Below are 20,919 nucleotides of genomic sequence, written 5' to 3' on the forward strand. Positions count from 1 at the left end.
TCAGTAAGTAGACTTGTGAAGTCCTGCGACATCAGAAGTTAGAAGGAAAGAGTAACTTTGGTCTTTCATCTGTGGTGATGGAAATATGTGGTGACTGGACGAATCCGAGCATAACATCTGACTGCTAAAATACAATCCTATTTGTCAAAAGTACTGCATCCTGCAAGAATTACCATTCCCGAGACATGGTTTTATAAGCTGACCGTGTCTAACTATTCCATCAGTATACGGTCTTCACTCTACCTGAAGGGCCATGGTGTGGTCACACAGGAAACTCTGGTATTTCAGGGGTATATGGATGCTCTCTTTGGGCCGGAGGTAAACCTTTGGACCTGGGGTACCTTCCTCCAAGTGGAACATGTTTTCTTCCAGCGGGGTTGGTGTTTTGGTTAGTGCTTTGAAGTAACCCCACTCCTCTGTATTAGTGATGACACTGGATGGAAAGATTAAAGGACATGAGTGAGATGAAAGCTGGCTCTTGTGCATGTTTAAGGGATTCATTCAGGACAAGAGTCGGACTTGTTACACTATCAGGAATAAAAGTCGAAACCCTCACTGCTGAACATTGTTGAATTCAGCCTCCAACAGAACGGAACAAATAACATACTGATGCTTTCGCTGTCATGGTTTCCATGACAATCTTAATATTTGATTTTACAGGAAAGGTTATACACTGTTCAAAATATAATGGTGCATCATCTGGAGAGCCTGAATGTGTCAGTAAATGTAATTAGATTGTATATATTTTTTTGTCTGTTCAAGGTGAAGTTGGGCCTGATGGTGTTATCAAAGGGCCATTAAAAAGTATTAGCATTCACCCTCTTGGCTCTTTAATTGATTGTATGAATATCCACAGAACAATGTGGAAATTAGCCCTCTGTTTGTTGGGATATTGTACTGTTGCCGAGTTTTGGATGAAATAACCAACTGACATTCTTACAAAAAGCACAATAACTTGAACTGAAAGGGGTATTCCAGAGATTTACTGTTGTATTCTCTTAGAGAGACAGTTTACTTCCAAATAAAAAATACATATTTTTCCTCTTACCCATAGTGCTGCTTATCAGTCTTGATTGTCTTGGTGTGAGTTGCCAAGTGTTTGAGATATTGGCCAGAGAGATGTCTACCTTCTCTCTAATATAATGAAACTAGATGGCACTCATCTTGTGGTGCTCAAAGTGCCCAAAAAGACATTTGAAAAACTCAACAGCAATGTCTCTTTCCATAGATCATGACCTGGTTACTCAAGATACTCCAAAAACTATGTCATGAGCTGTTTCATGTAGGAACTATATGGAAGCGTGTATCTACTTATGGACAAGAGGCTCATGTTTGTGAGATGTAAACATTAATGGTGCCAGCTCAGTGGTGCTTGGTGAGTTGGCAGCAAGTGCACGCTTCCTTTTGCGCAGAGATATGGTAAGCGAGTGTAGTTTTGGTACAACAAAAATAGTTCCTGATTGAAACTGCTCACAACAAGGTCAAATGTATTTTTTTTTTGACACTTTGAGCACCACAGGCTGAGTGCCATCTAGTTCCATTATATTTGAGAGAAGGCAGACATCTCTATGGCCAATATCTCCAACACTTTGCAACGCTCACCAAAACAATCTAGACTGATAAATGGCACCATGGGTAAGATGAAAAATATGTATTTTTTATATTGAGGTGAACTGTTCCTTCTGACTGGGAGAGTTGGGAGAGACAGTTTAAAAAAGAATGGTTGAAATAGTCTGCCAGGAGGTTCAAGTGTGGGAATATCCTTAAAGTTACAATGTGTAATTTACGTGGTTGTTTATTAGCAAATATCAACTATTGCTTTCATAAATATATATTTACTAAAGTGCAATGCAATTCACATACAAATGGAAGCTTTCTCATAGGCTTAGAATGATTTCTCTATATATACACAGGCAGGGCGCGCTATGCTGGAGGCTGCTTTCTTGCGTCGCCATATTTGAATGCAGTGGCCGAAAGAGATACATGCGCTTTGCCTTTCGCGTTTACCTAGAACTTGCCGTCACTGGAGACAGAGAAGGTGAAGCTCAATCCAGGGCGCTTCTGCATGAACCTGCTTTGTACTTTTATGATTCTGTTGCACTTTAAATGGAGGGCCACACACATGTTTTGCCCCGTAAGAGGGAAACCACGCCACCAAATAAAAGAAAAAGATCAGATAAGCAAGGATGGGACAAAACATGAGTGAATATCGGCGTTGCTCATTCCAGGTGGAAAAAACTCCTGTGGAAGAACATTCTGGAGACACATACATTATAATCGTACCAACCTATATTTGCCGCACTGTATCGTGACTATCACATAAAACGTGTTATTTTACCATTATTGTGCTAATGTTTGCTCGTGTTACCAAAACAATTAGAAATAAAACACTCCTAACATAACGTTATATCTCACAGATAACCTATACCTCACTGGTAAGCTATAACATCCACCAGGATGTGTGGAAAGGATGACGCCGTTATTCGGCAAACCACCATTTATTACTGAACAGTACAGGTTAATGTTGGCCGTAACTACGCCAAAACAACCAACAAACAAGAACTTAGCTGCACAACTGTGCACTCCTGCTCTCTCCTCCAGCTTGCTCATACACACACCAGCACGCGCACACTCGCACCCCGCACCCTACCTATACTCATTCAATCCCAAACATGCCATTAACTCACAGAACACTGACATTATAACGGAACATTTACTGCAGGGTTGCTACAATATCATAACATGGTTTAGATTCCTAAATAAATATTCTCCTCATCGCTAGATAAGCCTGCTCCTGAAAAACTTGAAAAACTCGTGGATGATGCCATCTCTGTTTGTGCAAGGCTTTCTGTCCTATGAGGCCACCGTCACTTACCCAACGGGAGGGGTGAGCGAGTGAGCGCGAGTGAGCCCTGCAATCTAGAATTTGGCCGCTGATGTCACTGTTACTCACGATTTTTACACACTGAGACTTTAATGTTTGATGTTTGACCATGGGGAACCATGTTAAATATTCCTTACATACCGGATCTAATATCGCCAAGAAATCCAGCAATGCATCCAAAATAATACATTTCCCTCTATTACATCCAATACTGATATCCCCTTCTTACAAACTAACCCTAGCAATGAAAAGTTCACTGTAGTGCCATAAATCGAAGTGAGCTAATTCCACGGTCGAGCAGTCAACACAGAGAACACAATGCTTACTTTTTAATTACCAACGGCAGCTTTCATAAAAGCTATAGAGGTCAGTGAAAGCCCCCCTCCAATCCCCAACAAATGGATTTCCAGGGAGAAAGCAACGGGAATAGATAACACATTCCAACAGAGGGAGGTCTCGTCTCCACTCTTTCCTCTTCCTTTGAATGCAAAAATTTCACGCACAAATGCATAAAGGGAAGGGCTGCTTTAAACTTCAAAGGTTCCAACCCATGGGCATGGAGAGAGGGATTTCTCTCAATAGGAGAGCAAGAGTTTATGAATTTTTCAGGGCCCCACCTCGCTAACATTAGAGCAAGATGCAACAGTCAATTCCATGAAACTTATTTGGAGATTCCCACCTGTGCACTTGGAATAAAACATTTTGCCTGTGGCTTATCACAACAACAAAGAGCCTGTGTGTGTATGTGTGTTTCACCTGAGCCTCCGTGAAAAAAAACATGGGTTGATTGAATTCATTTTTAAAGAAAGAAAATAGAACAAGGTAGGAGGTGAAGAGGACAAACAGACTGAGACTAACAGAGGAAAAACAAAGAAAGAACCAAATAAAGATGATTAAAGGATATCAAGAGGGAGGCCTGAGTGAGCGCAGAGTTGAAAAAGCTCCGAAAAGAAGACAGATAATGAGAGGCAGAAATAATGAGAGATGAAGCAGCAGCATGGACAGCTGCAGAGGAGCTGTAGGCTCCTATCTCTCTGCAAACCAGCAGTCATGGCTCACACTAAGGCTCTGTGAGGCCAAGTGTAAAAGGTAGCCATGCAAAATGGATGGCAACAGGTAGCAAACGCGTCCTCCACTTCAAGAGGAGCCTCTGGGCTCTAAACCACTGCACACATCAAAGCTACAGCTAGCCTAGCCTCTCTCTAAGTACTCTCCCTTCAAAGCCTGATGCTGGATTTGAGGGTCAGACTTTTTTTTCTGTTTGTTTCTGTAGAACAAAGAGCTCACCCAAGGCCTTGCTTGTGTTCTAAAGAAAGCTCCTTGTCAAATATTGGTTAAAATATTGACAAGGAAGTAACAGCAGAGTAGCCTCGGTGCACTGACCAAGCTATGGTTCATGCAGTCCAGGATAACAGAGGCTGTTGTTTGTATACATAGTGTGTAGCTCTTCAAAGACTTGGGAGGTAAGTGTAAAAGAAGTATGTCACATTGCCTCAGGTGTAGCCATTTTGTACATCTCTACCACAGATACGGATGTGGCGATGACATATAGGGTAGATGAAGGCTGAATACTGGGGATTCAGATTCAAGGATTTCTTGGGAATTCTTCGTCCTTCCTTTTCCCAGGAAAAAGTCCTGCAGCAATCATAAAATGTCAATGTGCTCCTGTGTGTTTGCTTCCTGCAGTGCGTAGGCAGGCTAGGCCCATTGTAGGTTTAAAAAAATATAGACCCGGGAGAGAGGGTAATATCCGGAGAAAGACTTTGATCACGGTTAAAGTGTAAAATTCATTGGAAAAAGACTTCGATATTCCCCGAGATTTAAAGTCACAAATTGATAAGAAGAAAACTCAGAAACATAGTGGAGTTTTTTGGTCAAAGAACCAAATCGCTTCACTCTGCAAGATTGGATCAAATTCATCACAACACAGATGCCACCGGTAAACACGGTCCAGCATTTCATTTCATTGAATGACCACTGTTTGAATATCCAATTAAGATTGTGATTTAAAAACTGAAAGGTGTGCTGATGTCACAGATGTCACCTGGCCATCAGCTGGTCATCCTTTCTGGGCATCCTAGCAACATTAAAATATGGCATTAACAAAGTGTGCATTCAGCAGCTTTATACTCCTTATCAACTAAAAATAATAAGTCAAAAAAAATCTAAAAGTCATGAGCCAAGGTTGGCCCACGCTTGACACCAAAAGTCCTGTGCTTGACCCATTCATCCATCACAACTTCCTCCCTGTGCGGACTTTGCCGCTCATTATATTACGTCACCCTACATTCTGGCAATTAATCTCTGAGCATTTCTTAATTTTTTCTCACAAATTTATGACTTCATAGTGTCAGGGAATGTTCTGTTTTTTATTTTCTCATAAATTTACGACTTTATCCTGGGAATTCTGAGATTGTTTTCCAACTATCACCCCCCTCCCTGGGATCCATATTTTTCACTTTGTTAAACCTTCAAAAGGTCTAATTCGTCCTGCTTCTGCAGACGTATTAAAGACAAACAAACACTATACTGTAAAGTCCAACCTTGAAATGTATTTTTATGGTTATACAACAGTATCCATCTTTCTGCAGCAGTTTTTAACAATGATCTCAGCAGAAGTCATCTCCAACAGCTACTATACATGTTCAGCTTTGCCACAATTTTTTGCTGTATATATGCACGAGTACAACTAATCTCTAGAAATGCCAACCTTATGGTAAAAAGTGATGGAACCCAGAAATCAGTACTATTAAAATCATTCAACACTTATATTGACCTAGTTAATGATGACATGAATTTTCCTCCCGTCATATCTCCTTATCTCTTCTATGGAGGTCACAGTCACATACATAACACATACAGCACTACTGCAGCTTTAACAACATACAAACCACAGTGTCATAAAAGTATTAAAGTGTCCTGGGCAGTGCTGTGCTTACTGAACTGTTTCAACCTGAACGCGTGACCTGAATTGGCTCTTGAAACCCACAGTGCTGCAGTTAAAACACATCAAATGCAGAAGCTTCCTTGCTAATTTACACATTTCTGGCTCTTAGTAGAGGTGGCAGACGGTTTGGTGTAAAGTGTCACGCTGCCTCATCAGAAAATATATAAATAAACTAACAGGGCGCTAAGCCGGAGAGAGGACAGATGCAGGGATTGATGACTCTCAATTAGACCTGGTAGGCCCGGTGGCCGGGCTAATGCCATAATGATTCATCCATGGCGCACTCCAGCCTTTGTTGATCAACGTGATATATGTTAATCCAAAAGCTCAGGCATGAGCAGAATCCATAACAAAAGATTCAGTGCTTGGGGATTAACAATGACGCTAACTGAAGGAAACAAACACAGCATGGATATCAAGAACGGGTGATCCAGGAAATATCAACCATAATGGCTTCTATGTGTGGATTAAAGGGGTTACTTAGCATATCACCAGCTTTATGTCTGCATCTGCGTCAAGGACAACTGATTGTGCTGTTGAAGAAGCTTGAATCGTCTTTGTTTATGGGCCTACAGCTTGTGTGTAAACAACAGAGTGAAATGTAGCATTTATCTTATTTATTCATGCAGTCACACACGTGCAAAATGTGTTTGGAAACGTGGCCACTATTTGTACTGAGAAACTAATAATTTATCTTGTTTATTCATGAAAAAGAAACACGTCTCAAAACTGTGAACAAAATTGAAATGTGTAAGGCAAGCACACACACACGCGCGCACAAAACCTGATGTCTGAAATTAGAACATTCAGAGACTAAATAATGCACCCACCACATGCAAATAAGATGTGTTTAAAGAGTAGATAAATTTCAAAGGCTAAAACAGGCTCACATGCGAACACACACGTTAGTTCACACCTACACACACATGCACATCTTATCAAAACAGTGACAGAGCTGTTAATCACGCTCTCACAACCAGAATAAAACACAGTCATACAAGCAAACACACTCCTGACTACACTTCATCTTGGCTCTCTAGTGTTGCTGTTGGTGGGTTATTTTTGGATAATGGGATATCTTAATCATGTTTGTAGAGCAGTTTTGTTTTCATCACTATATGTGGGGTGCTCCATAATTTCCTTAAATGTCACCATTCCCTTTAGATACTGTTTATTGTTCCCGTTTTCCCCGCACTGCAAGAACCATAAAGGCTATGCCATGCTTCATCACCAACACCAGCTTGCCCTCTACTGATAAAGCTGTAGTTTTGGTAACCTTTATGAAAAGTTTTTGTCAAATTTGCGAAACTGTCACTATATTCACACAGCTCTAAAAGTTATATTCCTCTGCCTACTTTGTAGTGCTTTTAATGGCATTACAGCATTAACAACCAGTCAGAGCCGAGGAGTCTCTAACGCAGCTGTTAATCATGTCAATCGCTGCTCGTGAACTGTGGTCAAACTGTTAAACTGTCAAACAGCACTGATCAAACATGAATCAAGATTCTGTTACTGCATGGCCTCAAATGCTTTGAGAAACATATTTTAGTGTACTGTTTAGCTGTAGAAAGAGAAAGTTGAGCTGAAAACTCAGCTCAACTTTCTCTTTCTACAGCTAAACATTTGAGGTGAGAAACAGGCAATGCAGTGACAGAATCTTGATTCATATTTGATCAGCGCTGCTTAGTTTGAGAGTTTGACCAAAGTTCATGAACTGTAATTAACATGATTGACAGCTGCATAAGACACTCCTTGGCTCTGATTGGTTGTTTTTGGTGTAACGCAGTCAATTCTGGCAAATGCTATCAGACGCAGAGAAGGAGGGACATGATTTCTTTCTTATAAGTTACCAACTGTAGCTTTGAGGCTTTTGTATAGGCAACCCTTTATGCCAAGACTGGTGGTAAAAACATTTGAGGCACAGGGGAAGGTGTACCTTCACTTCAAAGAACAAAGTTCTGGATTGGAAATGTCTCACATTGGGATGGATCAAGTGTGAGGATGCAGCATCTTTTCTTAAAGCAGAATCATAATGGGGCGGCAGTAGCTCAGTCCATAGGGACTTGGGTTGGGAACCAGAGGGTCGCCTGTTTGAGTTCCCGTCTGGACCAAATATGGAGCGTGGACTGGTGGCTGGAGAGGTGCCAGTTCACCTCCTGGGCACTGCTGAGGTGAGCAAGGCACCGAACCCCCCAGCCGCTCAGGGCGCCTCACCAAGGGCAGCCCCCTCACTCTGACATCTCTCCACTTTGTGCATGTATAGGTCCTGTTTGTGCATGTGTGTGTTCGTGTTCGTGTGTAATTGACAAGCAAGAGTGAAAACATTGAATTTCCCCGCAGGGGATTAATAAAGTAAATAAACTTAACTTAATAAACTTAACTTAATCTCCTGAGATGCACCATGACCTTTGGAAACGCGCTCACAATGTGTGAACACAGTTTAATGGCAGGGCTAATGGGTGATAATGGGAAACACATAAAATACAGAAACACGAACTAACAATTGGTGTGTCAGACTGAGGACACGCCTTTTAACTAACAAACATGTAATTGTTTTTTCTAAATTTCCTCTCTGTGAAACTACAATCGCACAAAAACAACAGTTAACGGTGGGGTGTCAGTCTTACACCACCTTCCAGAGTCTTACCTCAGCTCGGGGTCATCACTGTGAATGGTGACAGTCTGAGGCACATTAAAGGGATTTTTAAGGACAAACTCCATGTACTCCGCAGAGCCCAGGCTGGCGTAGAGCAGGTGATGGGTGGTGATGGCCTGGCTCAGCATGTTGGCGATGCCCTCTGCCTTGCTGTGCTTTTCACTGGGTTTGAGCTGATTAGGTTCTCTGGCCAACGAGGCTTCCTTAGTTCGAACCTAACACCCAAAAACAATGGCAACTGTTGAAAAGCACACCCTAGTGTAACATCAGGCGACACAATAGCATGACATTCTGCAAAGTGATTACCGAAACTTTCCATTAGAACATCTAGTAGAGTTCACAGAGTGACTCCCTTATGTGATATTGACCTAATGTACTTGCTGTAGTTTGCACAGATTTCTTGTGTAATTAGAGATGATTACCAACATTCTGGGATGCGCTCACTCTCTGTTTCAGTTTAAAACCCTCTGACATTTTTGTAGCCGTGTCTCCATTTCTCAGCAATTACTTTGGTGATATTTCAAGACATACAATAACACATTCTTTATGGCCAGTGCATTCATGGCTACATTCTGATTGCATGTTAGAGCTGGAACAAGCAGGCAGGAAAGCTTAATGTTACAAACTGTCCTTTAGGGCTCTGAACATGAAATGACCTTTACAAAACCTTTAAGACAATTATTATGTTTAATGGTTAAAAAAAATTCCATGGAACACTAAAGCCTGAGTTATGGTAGGACACTTTAGGTAAATGTTGCTCGACAGAACTTAAAGAGTCTTGAAATGATTCAATTTATGCTTCGGCAAATGGTTTTAGTTGTCTCCAAGATAACCTGAGGCTACCCTCCAGCCAGCTTGTTTAGTTACATTATATATACAGCTGTTTGCTTTGTATCTATATTTGTACTACTTTGTAGTCTTCTGTATTTTGATAATGGAGGGATTTGATGAAACCAGTGACTTAGTTACAGAGGAAAAGATTTTAAACTTGCTTCTTCTGAGAAGACAACAGTAGTGCAGCAAAAGGAGGTGGTCAAAGCAGCCACTGAACCAAAACTGGGACTTACAGGGTGAATGTGTTTTGGTCCAACAAATGCAGGACATGGAGAAGGAGATGTGCTCACTGTATTGTTGGATGTCTGTCAACCATTGTGATGATCAGGTTATTTGGCCCTATGTTGCATACACTGGAACACACAGTACTTGAGCTGATATATCAAAGAGGCTTGCTGTGACTACCCAATCACATTGCATGACTGAAAATGGCGGTGTCTGCGACAAAACAATATTCTCTGTGAAAAACATGTCAATTCTGTCAAGCAACAGTGATCAAAATGTCAAGCACTCTATCATAAAAGAAGCTTAAGTATGGGTATTTGGAAAGGAATCAATATCATACATGGCGTTTTCTCAAATTTTAGGTTCATTATTTGCACAACCTTGCTCCAAACCACAGGGTAGATAGTCCCATGTTTTCTTCTTGGCTTTTTTAGGGCAGTTTGTACCGACCAAAACAAGTCCATCAATCATTACATCTGTATTACATCATAAATTTAACCATACACTCAAGCTAAATTTGAACCTAAGAACATACTGTGGCAGTGTCTGCTGCACTTAAACCCATTAAATATTATAAAAGATGCAATAAACTGCATGATGCCAGGGATTCTGGCCAGTAGGAACACTTGTCTTAAAAATAAATGTAACACCTCAAATTGACTCTCAAAATCAGGGTGGTTAAGCTAAGTGTGTGTGTGCAAAAATAACAGTGAGGTTTTTCCACAGGTCTAGTGCACGGAAATTATGCCGGGGACAAACCTGGACCAAATTAGGTCGTGGCTATCAGCCCAGAGAAGTCAAATCCAAATTGAATTGCAAAGCAACTCTTAAAATCTTCCTGTGCGAGCAGGACTCGGTTATATTCCACATAGTATTGGCTGTTATGGGGGTGTGAAACAACTAAAACACAGGTCTTACCACAGGAAGTGTAATGTGTAAAATGTCTGAGACAGACATGCACCACAGCCAAAATCACATTTAGCATGTGCACCCATGGGTGAAAGTACAAGATGTGCCTTCGGGTAGAAGAACAATTAACACCTTCTTGTACAGTCAGTAAAACAGGGGTTGAGGGGCACATCACCACGAGAATTGTAACACAGGCAGGCTGTCTGGGAGACGCTCCACGCATCTATGAAAGCTCCCTCATGACATGTCTAAGAGCCAGAATGAAAGCTGTTGCTCTGCCTTTGTTGTCTGTTTGAGATTTAAGTGAAGAAGACACAAAGGGACAGACTTTTGTGGCTTTGCAGATAAGCAGCTACTCTGGTCTTTCCATTGGCTCAAGTGCAAAGTCTGACCTCACCGTGACCTTAGCCTCTTTGGCGTCTTCCTTGCCCTCTCGCTGATGCACAGCAGCCATGCAGCTGAGCTTGCGTCGCCCATTGTCGGGCTTGTTTAGGTTGTGTTCTCCGGGCACAGCGGTGTCAGCTCTGATTCCACGTCTGAACAATGGCATGCGATCCCCATCTATCTCCAGTCTGTGTGCTTGTGCAGCGTTCCTCACTGTGAAGGAGAAACAGGCCGCAATCATGAATATATTTACTGAACAGAGTGGAATCTAATCTCTTTGCCATTTTGACCATATGTTCTAAAAACCCTCCAAATGTCCAAGGGAGAGAGGCGCTGACAGATTAAAGTATTGTTGGAGCACAAGAAACAACAGCTTGTACACAGACAACAGTCCAGTCAAACAACTGGCACCACTACAACTGGGCCGAAGCCCTACTGCTGGGAAAACAGACTGGCTCTCTCCTCCCAAATTAGCTTTCACCTCCATGGCTATGTATCCGCTGCAAGCCCCAAAATATCTAATTAAAATACCTGATTCATCTACAGTACTAGTCACCAAATAATCCATCCTCATTTGAACTGGATCATGCAAATTACCCATGTTCTTTAAAAGCTCTGACAAGAGAATTTGCCTAATCCTGCACTTTGAACAACACTCAGACATTTACAAACTTGAAGCTCAGAACTGCCCTTATTTTGTCATCTAAAAACAGATATAGTACTTATGTAAGTATATTTTGCAGCATGTAGGAAGATAAATTATTAATTCTTGGATCTTAAAAAGAAGTTCAGCCATGGCTGCTTGTGTTATATATTCAACATTTGAGAACTTTAGCTTCTTTTGATGAATGGAGAAAAGTAAGTAAAGTACTGTTCTCAAAAAAGTACTCAAAAAGTACTGTTTTTGGTATCTCCATAGTATCTTATTGCCATTTGCAAAGTTTCAAATGATACCCAGCCCATATCGCAAACTTCAATAGATGTCACTGGCCAAGACAGCTCAATGCATTCAAACGCAGGAAAGCAATATATAAAAAATAAGGATGCTTTCACACCTAGAGTGGTCTTGCTTTGGTCCAAATTAGGGATTAGTTTTGTTACAAAGTTGCATAATTGCCTGGAGTTGGTTCGTGTTCTCACGGCAGCATTTACAAGTGGACCAGATCAAATGCCTCGTGCAAGAAAGCTGCTCTTGACTGGTCAGAATTTCAGCGCAGGAAAATTCAGGAAGTAAACAGTGGTTGAAGAAGAGTACACTTGCAAGATAAATGTGACACTTTCTAATGTCACAATGGAGGGACAACTATGTGGGTTGTTTTAGTGCTGGTCATCATATACTATATTGCTTGCATTGGTCATTTTAGGCAAACCATACAGTTTGAAAACGAGGCGCAGGTCTGTAACATGCTCATGCTTGTTTAACCCAAACATTGCGTAATGAGACTGCAGTTGGTTCGGATCGAGGTGGGAACACATTCTCACCGGACTGAGACAACCTCTTCAAGAAGATCTCGGTCTGGTTGTTTTGATGCGTACCCAAGTGCAATTGCTGTGTTCATACTTGCCCACATGAACCGCACTTAGGGGGCAAACAAACTTGAGTTTTATTGAATGGCACCAAACAGAGCAGGTGTGAAAGGACCCTCAGAAAAGACCTTCACCATGTTGACACTCCAGACATCGATTTAGGGAAACAAAATGTTGCAAATATGTAAAACACAAGCAAATTCAAGGCTGTACCTTAACATGTTCTGCACGTAACACTGGTGCTTCTGCAGCTTTAAGTTATGTAACATAGGCTACAAGATTGTAACATTTGTATTAAAGTATCAAGTCCATCATGGTTTGAGAATATTCAAATTCTGTGTTGAGAGGAGTTTAAAAGCTCACATTCTATGACTATTCGTATTAATATGGTACTGACAAAATGCAAACATTGTTTTAAATATCTTTTTCTTAATTATTATTATTATAGAGAAAGTAGGAAAGAAAGTAGGGGTGCCAGCACCTCCTAAAACCAGGTGTTATAAAAACCATCAATGAAATGTTAAAACTATAGTGTTTCACAGCCGACTCATAGACAAATCCAACAAGGGTAGAATGTGCATCAGCAGATCTGCGTTTCAGTATTCTGCTGTATGAAATATCTATATCATCACCACGCTGCATTTTTATAAACATGTCTGCTGCCTGCACCCAGGTCCTGTCTCACCGTCACACAACAGATTACCAAGCAGAATAGCATTGTGCTATTGATTCATCACACACACAAACACTCCCCTTGAACAAACAAGCATCTCACACACAGGCAGTTTAAATCTGTATAGCACAGGTGCTAAGGCTATGATTTCATGCACTGCACTGACCGATTTTTGTGTAGGACCTGCTCCTCAGTGCCATGAATGAGGTATCTGGTGATTGTGTCATGCCAACTGACATATTTGCTGGTCATCAAAGGTCAGCCTTTTACAAATTCTTTGTGTGCATCAGTTTTTTAGTGCTCCCTGGAAAATGATTTGTGTTGTTACTGGGTTCTGCTTTGTTCTGTCTACTTGCAGTGTGTCTGTATTTGTGTTCGCAGTGCATTTCTTTGTTTCTTTAATTTGGTTCTAATTTACTGGTTATGTTTTACGTGTTTTTCTTTATTGCAGTGTTCTTGCAGATGTACCATATGTGGGGTCAAAGAGGTGAAGGTGTACTTCTTCATTTGCTTTGCCTTGTCAATTTGCACGAGTTTTCTTTAGTGAATTGCGCAACTGATGAAAGTGAAAGCAACCAATGCCACTGAACCAGACGGTTAATCAATTCGCAAACAGCTCTGTATCTTTACCTACACACACACTGTAACTGAACAAGAAAAACACATCAGATATACATGGGGTGGAAATACATTCATAGATTTGTTAAATCAATCATTTCTTTGCCTTTTTTTGCTTGCATCTAAATTCAGGTAGATATTCTTTCTCTGTTTTCCTATCCCAGTATCACTCTTTATCCCCGGACATTTTTCCCAAGTGTCCTTATCAGAGAGGCATTGGGTCGAATGCCAGTCACCTAACCAGATAGTGTCTGGCAACACTGCTTCCTTCAGAGCCACAGGCAGGCAAGAGCGGGACAGGAGTGTGACTGAGCACACACTCACACACAGCTTCAGCGGGACTAACTGTTGCGACTGGACTCCAGTGAAAGCAATTAGGCGTATTGTATGTTTAAATGTCACGGGAAGTTGGAGTGGAGAGAGGAAAGAGTTCAGTGTCTAAGAGAGACAAGAGCAGTAGAGAGGTGGCGGTGGTAGTGGCGAGGAGGAGGAGGAGGAGGAGGAGGAGGAGGAGGGGGAGATAGGTAAGAAACAAAGCAAACAGTGAACAGACCGTGTTTGCACAGTGACAAGAGCTGTGAATAAATGATTGCAACAGTTTGGGGAATATATTTGGCATGAGCGCGCATTCATTTGTAAACGTGTGTGATATAGTACATGTTTATTTGTAATTCCATATGCATATTTTTTTTATTAGTGTATTAGTATATAGTGTGCTATGAGCAAATATGTGTGAACTCCTATACAAAAGCATTTCTAAGGTCCGCTCTCCCAGAGTGTGATGGAATTCTAGATCTCCCAGACTTATTTCATATCATTAGAAGCAATTATCTACTAGTTTTCAACTCTTTCTGATGTCTCTTAGTGCATGTGTGTATGTGTTTGAGTCATAGTCAACATTTTAAGGACAAATTTAAGAATACACACCAGCTGACTGGCGACGGCTTGTCTAATTGAGGAAAAAATTGGTTTCCCTAATGTGTGTGTGTGTGTTTCTCTGCTTGGAGTGTGCATGCACACACACACACACACACACACACACACACACACACACACACACACACACATAATACAAACAGGACTGTGGCTAGCCACCAGAGATGCTTCTGCAAGCTCAATTAGGCTGAAAATTGAGTGGTTCAGTGGTGCAGCCAAGAGACAGAATGTGAAATGGATCTGGTGGAGTTGATAAAAGCAGAAGCCCGGTCATCGCCCAAATGTAAGGCACTAATTGCTCCGTGGCGTAGAATACAGACATACACACGTGCTTAGACATACACTAAGTGGAGGAAAACATGAACTGCACACTTAATGAAAGTGAAGTTAATTGATATGTTGGGACATGAACACTGACAGGAATCAGTGGGCTGTGGATTAAAGTGCTTGCCATTGAGTTGGAGGATGTTCCTGGAGGACAGGCTTCCTCCTCTGAAGCCACCAGCGACTTCACGAGGTGTGATGATGTGAGAATGAGACGCCATCATGTCTGCTGCCTTCCTCCTGCTAGGATCTAATGGGCACCCTGTAGGAGAGAAAAACAGTTTTCAGTTTGACATCTAGTATCTGATTACTATATCTACATTTTAACAGGCTGCAGATTCTCCACAAGAAGGAGCTGCTTGGTCATTGCCAGAAATACACATGCCAACCAGCACCACCTACAGGCAAGAAAAGAAACAGCTGCTGCTAGTTTAACACTTAAAGCCAACTGCAAGTTGCGCGTGTCTTTTTGCAGGTTTACAATTTTAGTGCCTGAGGGCAAACAATCAGTGATAAATGAGAAATAATGGTATCACACTAGTTCACACTGGGTAATACAGAAATACAATTCAACATGCTGCTTAATTATTTTCTCATTTGTTAATTTTCTGGACAGAAAATCCCTATGCAGAATAACTGAAGGTCAGAGTGCTATTTATCAGTGTAGATAGTTTTGGTGTGAGTGGCAGAGTGTTGGAGATATTGGCCATAGAGCTGTCTGCCTTCTCTAAAATATAATGTGCAGTGCTTTGGTTGGCGGATATGGTGGATACGGTAGCTGAGTGCTATCTAGTTCCATTATATTTGAGACAAGGCAGACTTCTCTTTTACTGACATCTCCAACACTCAGAAACTCACACCAAAACGATCTAGACTGATAAATAGCACTACAGATTAGAGACATCAGCCAAGTTTATGCTTCAAATATTTAACACAAAAGAAAAAATGTGGTCAACCCACATTGCTTTTTTTAAAATAGTTTTTTTGTTATCTACATCTAATTGATTTTTTTTGACAAATAAAATTGCATTAAACCCCTTCTACCCTGTCCAAATAACCTTGGAGGCTAGAGAACATTTACTTTTCTTATTGATAGTTGGGGCAGGTTGGCTTGCACCAACAACTACTGGGATTGAGGCTCTGAACCTGGGTATTACCTGGGTGCTTTGGTTTGATGACATTCTGTGTTCCTTTTTTTTTTTTTTTTTTTCCCCCAATGAAGACCTCGTTAAAATCTTGACAGGTACCTTACCAAACTGAGACTCAGAAATAGCCGTGTTTCCCTCTGAGCAACAGAACTAAACCAGTGAGCAAGCTCCCCTACAGACGTTTCACTAAGGAATATTAGCCTTGCTTGGTGTTTGATCACACATTGCCTGAGGTTATACTGATACAAAATCAGTTTCAGTATCACCACTGATAGAAGCAAACTTATCTCTGTAAAACTCCATTTGATTCATTCTATTTAAAGACCAGATTTGTGTAAATCCAGCAGTGGTTTGAGATCCGGGTGTTTGCCACTTCTTGATGTAACAAGCCAAACCGAGATCTGAAGCCAGATCTGGCCAGTTTGCCAAAGTTCTCTCTGAAGTCACATGTGAAACAATACATTTTCATTGTGGACAGAGCCAAAATGAACACAGTCCAGGTTAAACCCTGGCTTAGAACTCTTGAGGCAGGATCAATACATGAAGACAAGCCTACAGCGATTAATTAGAAGCCTGAAATTGCCAGAAAGGTCTGGACACCGAAAGCTTGCAACGCAATGAGTGTCATGCTGATTGATGAACGCTAGCCTCTAGCCGGTTTGGCTGAGTGCTGGGTGTCACAGATGCAGTGAGACAATTCAACATAAAAACATAAAATATATCCTGCAACCTGCTATCAATATTCCTGGAGGTAGGGGCTTTCTTTTAAAGATTAATGGAACTTTTGAATTGTCCTGTCATGTCATTACAGAAGCTTTATTTTCCACTATTTGAATGGCCGAGCTGACAGTTTGGGGTTATCCTGCAGGATTGGCCTCTTGACAACCACACTGCATTCAGCTTTCAACCTTATTAGGGGTTCAATCCCGAAGGCTATTATTATTATTATTATTATTATTTAGAAATGTTTTTGTAAATTCCCGTGAGATGGTACATCTTAGAGACATTAAAGTTTCACCAATGACTGGAAGACGTGCAAATGGTGCTAAAGATATGAAAATGCCAACAGGCAAGATGTGTGCGCTATAGTTAAGGTCAAGGAAAATTTGGTTTTTAAAAGCCACCACCCTCGCATCATATGTCAGATTGACTTGAAACTCGAAACACATGGTCAGGTGAAGGAGTTCTATGAAAGCCTAAAGAATCCTACAGGTTCGTCCACTAGATTGTCCGCCATATTGAATTTTCTGAAAAACACAATTTTGACATCAGGGAAATGTCTCAGTCGATGCACAAAATTTGAATTTTGAATTTGAATGATTGCTTAGAGGGGATGTGGCTTATTACATTAAAAAATGTCACATTCCATACTACAAAAAATCATAATAAATCACCAGTGTGTCCTACACAGCGCAAAGTTTTTCAGCACATCGACTGAATTGTGACAAAACTTTGTGCTGCAACCTATAGTCAATATAGAAATCCGTCACTCTATATTTTTAAGAATATGCAAAATTAATAAACATCTATATCTCCAGAAGTCTCCATCGAAATTCAAGCACAGTTGACAGACTTACTCGTTGGATACTAGATGCCTCAAATGGTGTTCAGATCAGATTAATGGTTAGCTCACAGTGATATTCACTATCTTGTAATTTGTACTGTATGCACAACATTTTCTATGTCATCTAATTTTAAATGTCACAAAAATATTTGACAATATACCTGAAATCAGCAGAATGATGTGCAATTTTCTTCAGAATTTTATCACCAACGCTTTAACTGTTATTGATATCTCACTGTTTTAAAGATATTGACTAATGGGCTTTTAAAGGGGTGTGGCTCAGCAAATGACTCCACAACGTTTGGACCAATCATCACAAACCTTGCAAGCAATGTTTTAAAGGGAAATTTCGGTTTATTTCAACCTGTCTCCTATCATCCTAAATTTGTTTCAAGTGACTAGTGATGAAAAATAATAGTTAGCATGTTAGCCGTTAGCCCAGATACAGCCGGGGCGCATTAGTAGCGTCAGACCTGTTAAAACGTAAGTGAATGGGCATACTTCAAGTGCAAAGTTAGTCCACTAAACAAGCTTTTTTTCCACAAACACTGCCTCATATCGTTAGGATAAATGTCAGAGAACATATAGAAAACGACATGTAAACGTGTTGTCTTACCTTACCGGTTTGCTGCCATGTTTGTTCATCCCTCTAGCTCTGCTTTCCAAAGCGCGGCCGAAATATCGCGAGAACAAGCAGCGATCTCATAGCGTGCCTGAACAAGCAGCAACAGCTGGAAGGATACACTGATGAAGAGCTTCGTAAAATTGAAGAACGGAGGAGGAGAGAGAGAGAGGCACAACAGGTAGAGGTCGAATGGCTGCTGCAAGGCTGCGTAGCTCTGGAGATTGGTGGTGTACCTGTGAATGCTGTGCCCCAGTGCCCACAGAAGAGGAATGCCTCTGTTGCAAGGAATGGGACTGGTTGCAGCCTTATTTTCAAGGTCTGGATGTGACCGAGGACAAGACACCTCCACCTGGAGTAACGTTAGTATCCAGCTGGGCTTTATCTAGAGCTGGCGAGATATATTTTGGCCGCGCTTTGGAAAGCAGAGCTAAATGGTAAACAAACATGGCACCACACTGGTAAGGTAAGACAACACGTTTACATGTCGTTTTCTATATGTTCTCTGACATTTATCCTAACGATATGAGGCGATCTTTGTGGAAAAAAAGCTTGTTTAGTGGACTAACTTTGCACTTGAAGTATGCCCGTTCACTTACGTTTTAACAGGTCTGACGCTACTAACGCGCCCCGGCTATATCTAGGCTAACGGCTAACATGCTAACTATTATTTCTATGTCACTAGTCACTTGAAACAAATTTAGGACGATAGGAGATGGGTTGAAATAAAGTGAAATTTCCCTATAAGAGGTACCAGGCACATATCCTGAAAGTTTCATTCAAATTGACCACTAGGGGGCACCACCAACACAAAAAATGGGCATGGAGTAACACAAATTAGACTAGAAATCAGAAATTGATTGACCAATCATTACGGAACTTGCAGGGTATGTTAAATAACGACTATTAACAACGTGTCTTCTTTTAAAATCAGTCAATAGGGGGCACCACAATGGCCTTTCACAAAATTTGGCCATAAATCAATGAGGGTTTTTCAAACATCACCAAACTTGGTGGACGTTTTTAATTAAGCCATTAAAGCATGTCCCCAAAATGTTCCTGCAGCTGACCAATAGGGAGCGACAGTGCTGCCAAATAAGAGTGTGGCCTTGTAAAGATCTGGACATAAATGAATGAGCATCTGTATGCTTGTCATAAAACCTGTTGTTCATTTTTAATGCAATAATCCCGAACTGTCAAAAGGTATTGATTCTATCCAGCTTTCAAGTTTTAAATGTCCATACTGGCTTGAACCCCTGAATTGCCACTTGTGGCTATATTTCTGTTACGTTTTTCAATTAGCTTTATTGACCTGACCAAAAACATGGTGGTGCCAAGAGAGATCACAGAAGATTCATATACTACATATTAAGTACACAGGTGTCACATATGCAGGTTCTATATTATACTGATGTAGTCCATTCTTTGATTGCTATACAATCACTGCTCTGCACTTATTTTGATCTTTATTTAACTGTTTAAGTTATCTTTTAATCACAAATGCCAAAAACAATCACTGGTTCCAGCATCTCAAATGTAAGTATTTGTTAATTTTTTTTTCATATTATGTGATTGTAAATTAAACTCAGTTTCATGGTGTTCTGACATTTTATTGAACAAACAACTGATGGAAAAACAGCTGTTAGTTGCAGCTCTAGTTACACCCCTGCAGTGACTCCTGTGCATTTACTCTGCTTTTCACTATTCTGCTTCTGATATGAACCAAAGCTCAGCGAACAAACTACTGTTGACTGTTTATCGTTCTTGCAGCTGAACCACTTTCATTTTTTCTGTCTTTCCACGCATTCAATTTCTTTATTTCTTACATGAATGAACTTAAATACATTTGCCATAAAACTTGCAGCTGTATTTGAAAGGCTCCGTGACAAACAATAAACCTGCCTTTCCTTAAAGGGACATTGTGTAACATTTTCAGTTGTTTATTGGCAAAAATTGATGTCTGCATTCATAAATATGTCATCACTAGTGTAGTATTGTATTGTACTATTGTGTGATTGTATTACCTTTCTCCTTCAGCAGCTCTCTCCACCTGGGAAAGGCAACCCCAATGCTGACCCTTGTTTTTTTAATTTGCCGGTCACGCTGCCTTTTTGATTCCCTTTTGCACTTTCTTGGCGACAAGGATTCCGTCTCCCGTGATGCTGCATAATACATGATCCTGCATTATGCTCAAAGAGTGGGACTTTGTTATGTGGCAGTAGTGCCGCTGGCCACTAACAGCTGTTAGCGGCACAGTAATGCGAGGAGAGGGATGAGGTGTGTGAGGTTGAGCCACTTGTCAGTTGTCAAAGGACAAGACGTGATTGGTTTGTTTCAATTTACATCCGCCCCAACAGCCCTACGTTGTAAACACAGCCAGCATGGTGAGGAGGGAGGCTGTCAACTTGGGTCGCATGTGTTTGTGTAAGAGCCTGAATGAGTACTCCATGCAGTATCGGATGACATGGTTTCATCAGTGTTATCATAGCTTTTTGGTACACAGCGGCTACAGTTGTTGCAATACGTGTTTGAAACAGTGAGGCGCTAGAGTGCGCCATCTGTTTGAATACAATATATGATTTCAACGTTAGATGGGAGAAATTCCTACACACTGTGGCTTTAAGGTCTTCAGCCACTTTAGAGATTAATTAATTAATTAATTCATTCA

General features: G+C 40.9%; 1 protein-coding gene across 2 annotated transcripts in view; it reads right to left on the reverse strand.

The window, feature by feature from the left end:
• Positions 1-20,919, reverse strand: part of nphp4 (nephronophthisis 4) — a 228,977-nt gene that overhangs the window by 24,756 nt on the left and 183,302 nt on the right. For both annotated transcript variants that reach the window (XM_049581243.1, XM_049581242.1), the window contains 4 exons: positions 15,045-15,179; positions 10,853-11,052; positions 8,479-8,702; positions 244-433 (listed from right to left, as the gene is read on the reverse strand). In XM_049581243.1, the coding sequence (XP_049437200.1) occupies positions 244-433; positions 8,479-8,702; positions 10,853-11,052; positions 15,045-15,179 (749 nt within the window). The remainder of the gene's footprint in view (positions 1-243; positions 434-8,478; positions 8,703-10,852; positions 11,053-15,044; positions 15,180-20,919) is intronic.

The sequence above is a fragment of the Epinephelus fuscoguttatus genome, linkage group LG7 (genome assembly GCF_011397635.1).
Source record: "Epinephelus fuscoguttatus linkage group LG7, E.fuscoguttatus.final_Chr_v1".
Lineage (NCBI taxonomy): Eukaryota > Metazoa > Chordata > Actinopteri > Perciformes > Serranidae > Epinephelus > Epinephelus fuscoguttatus.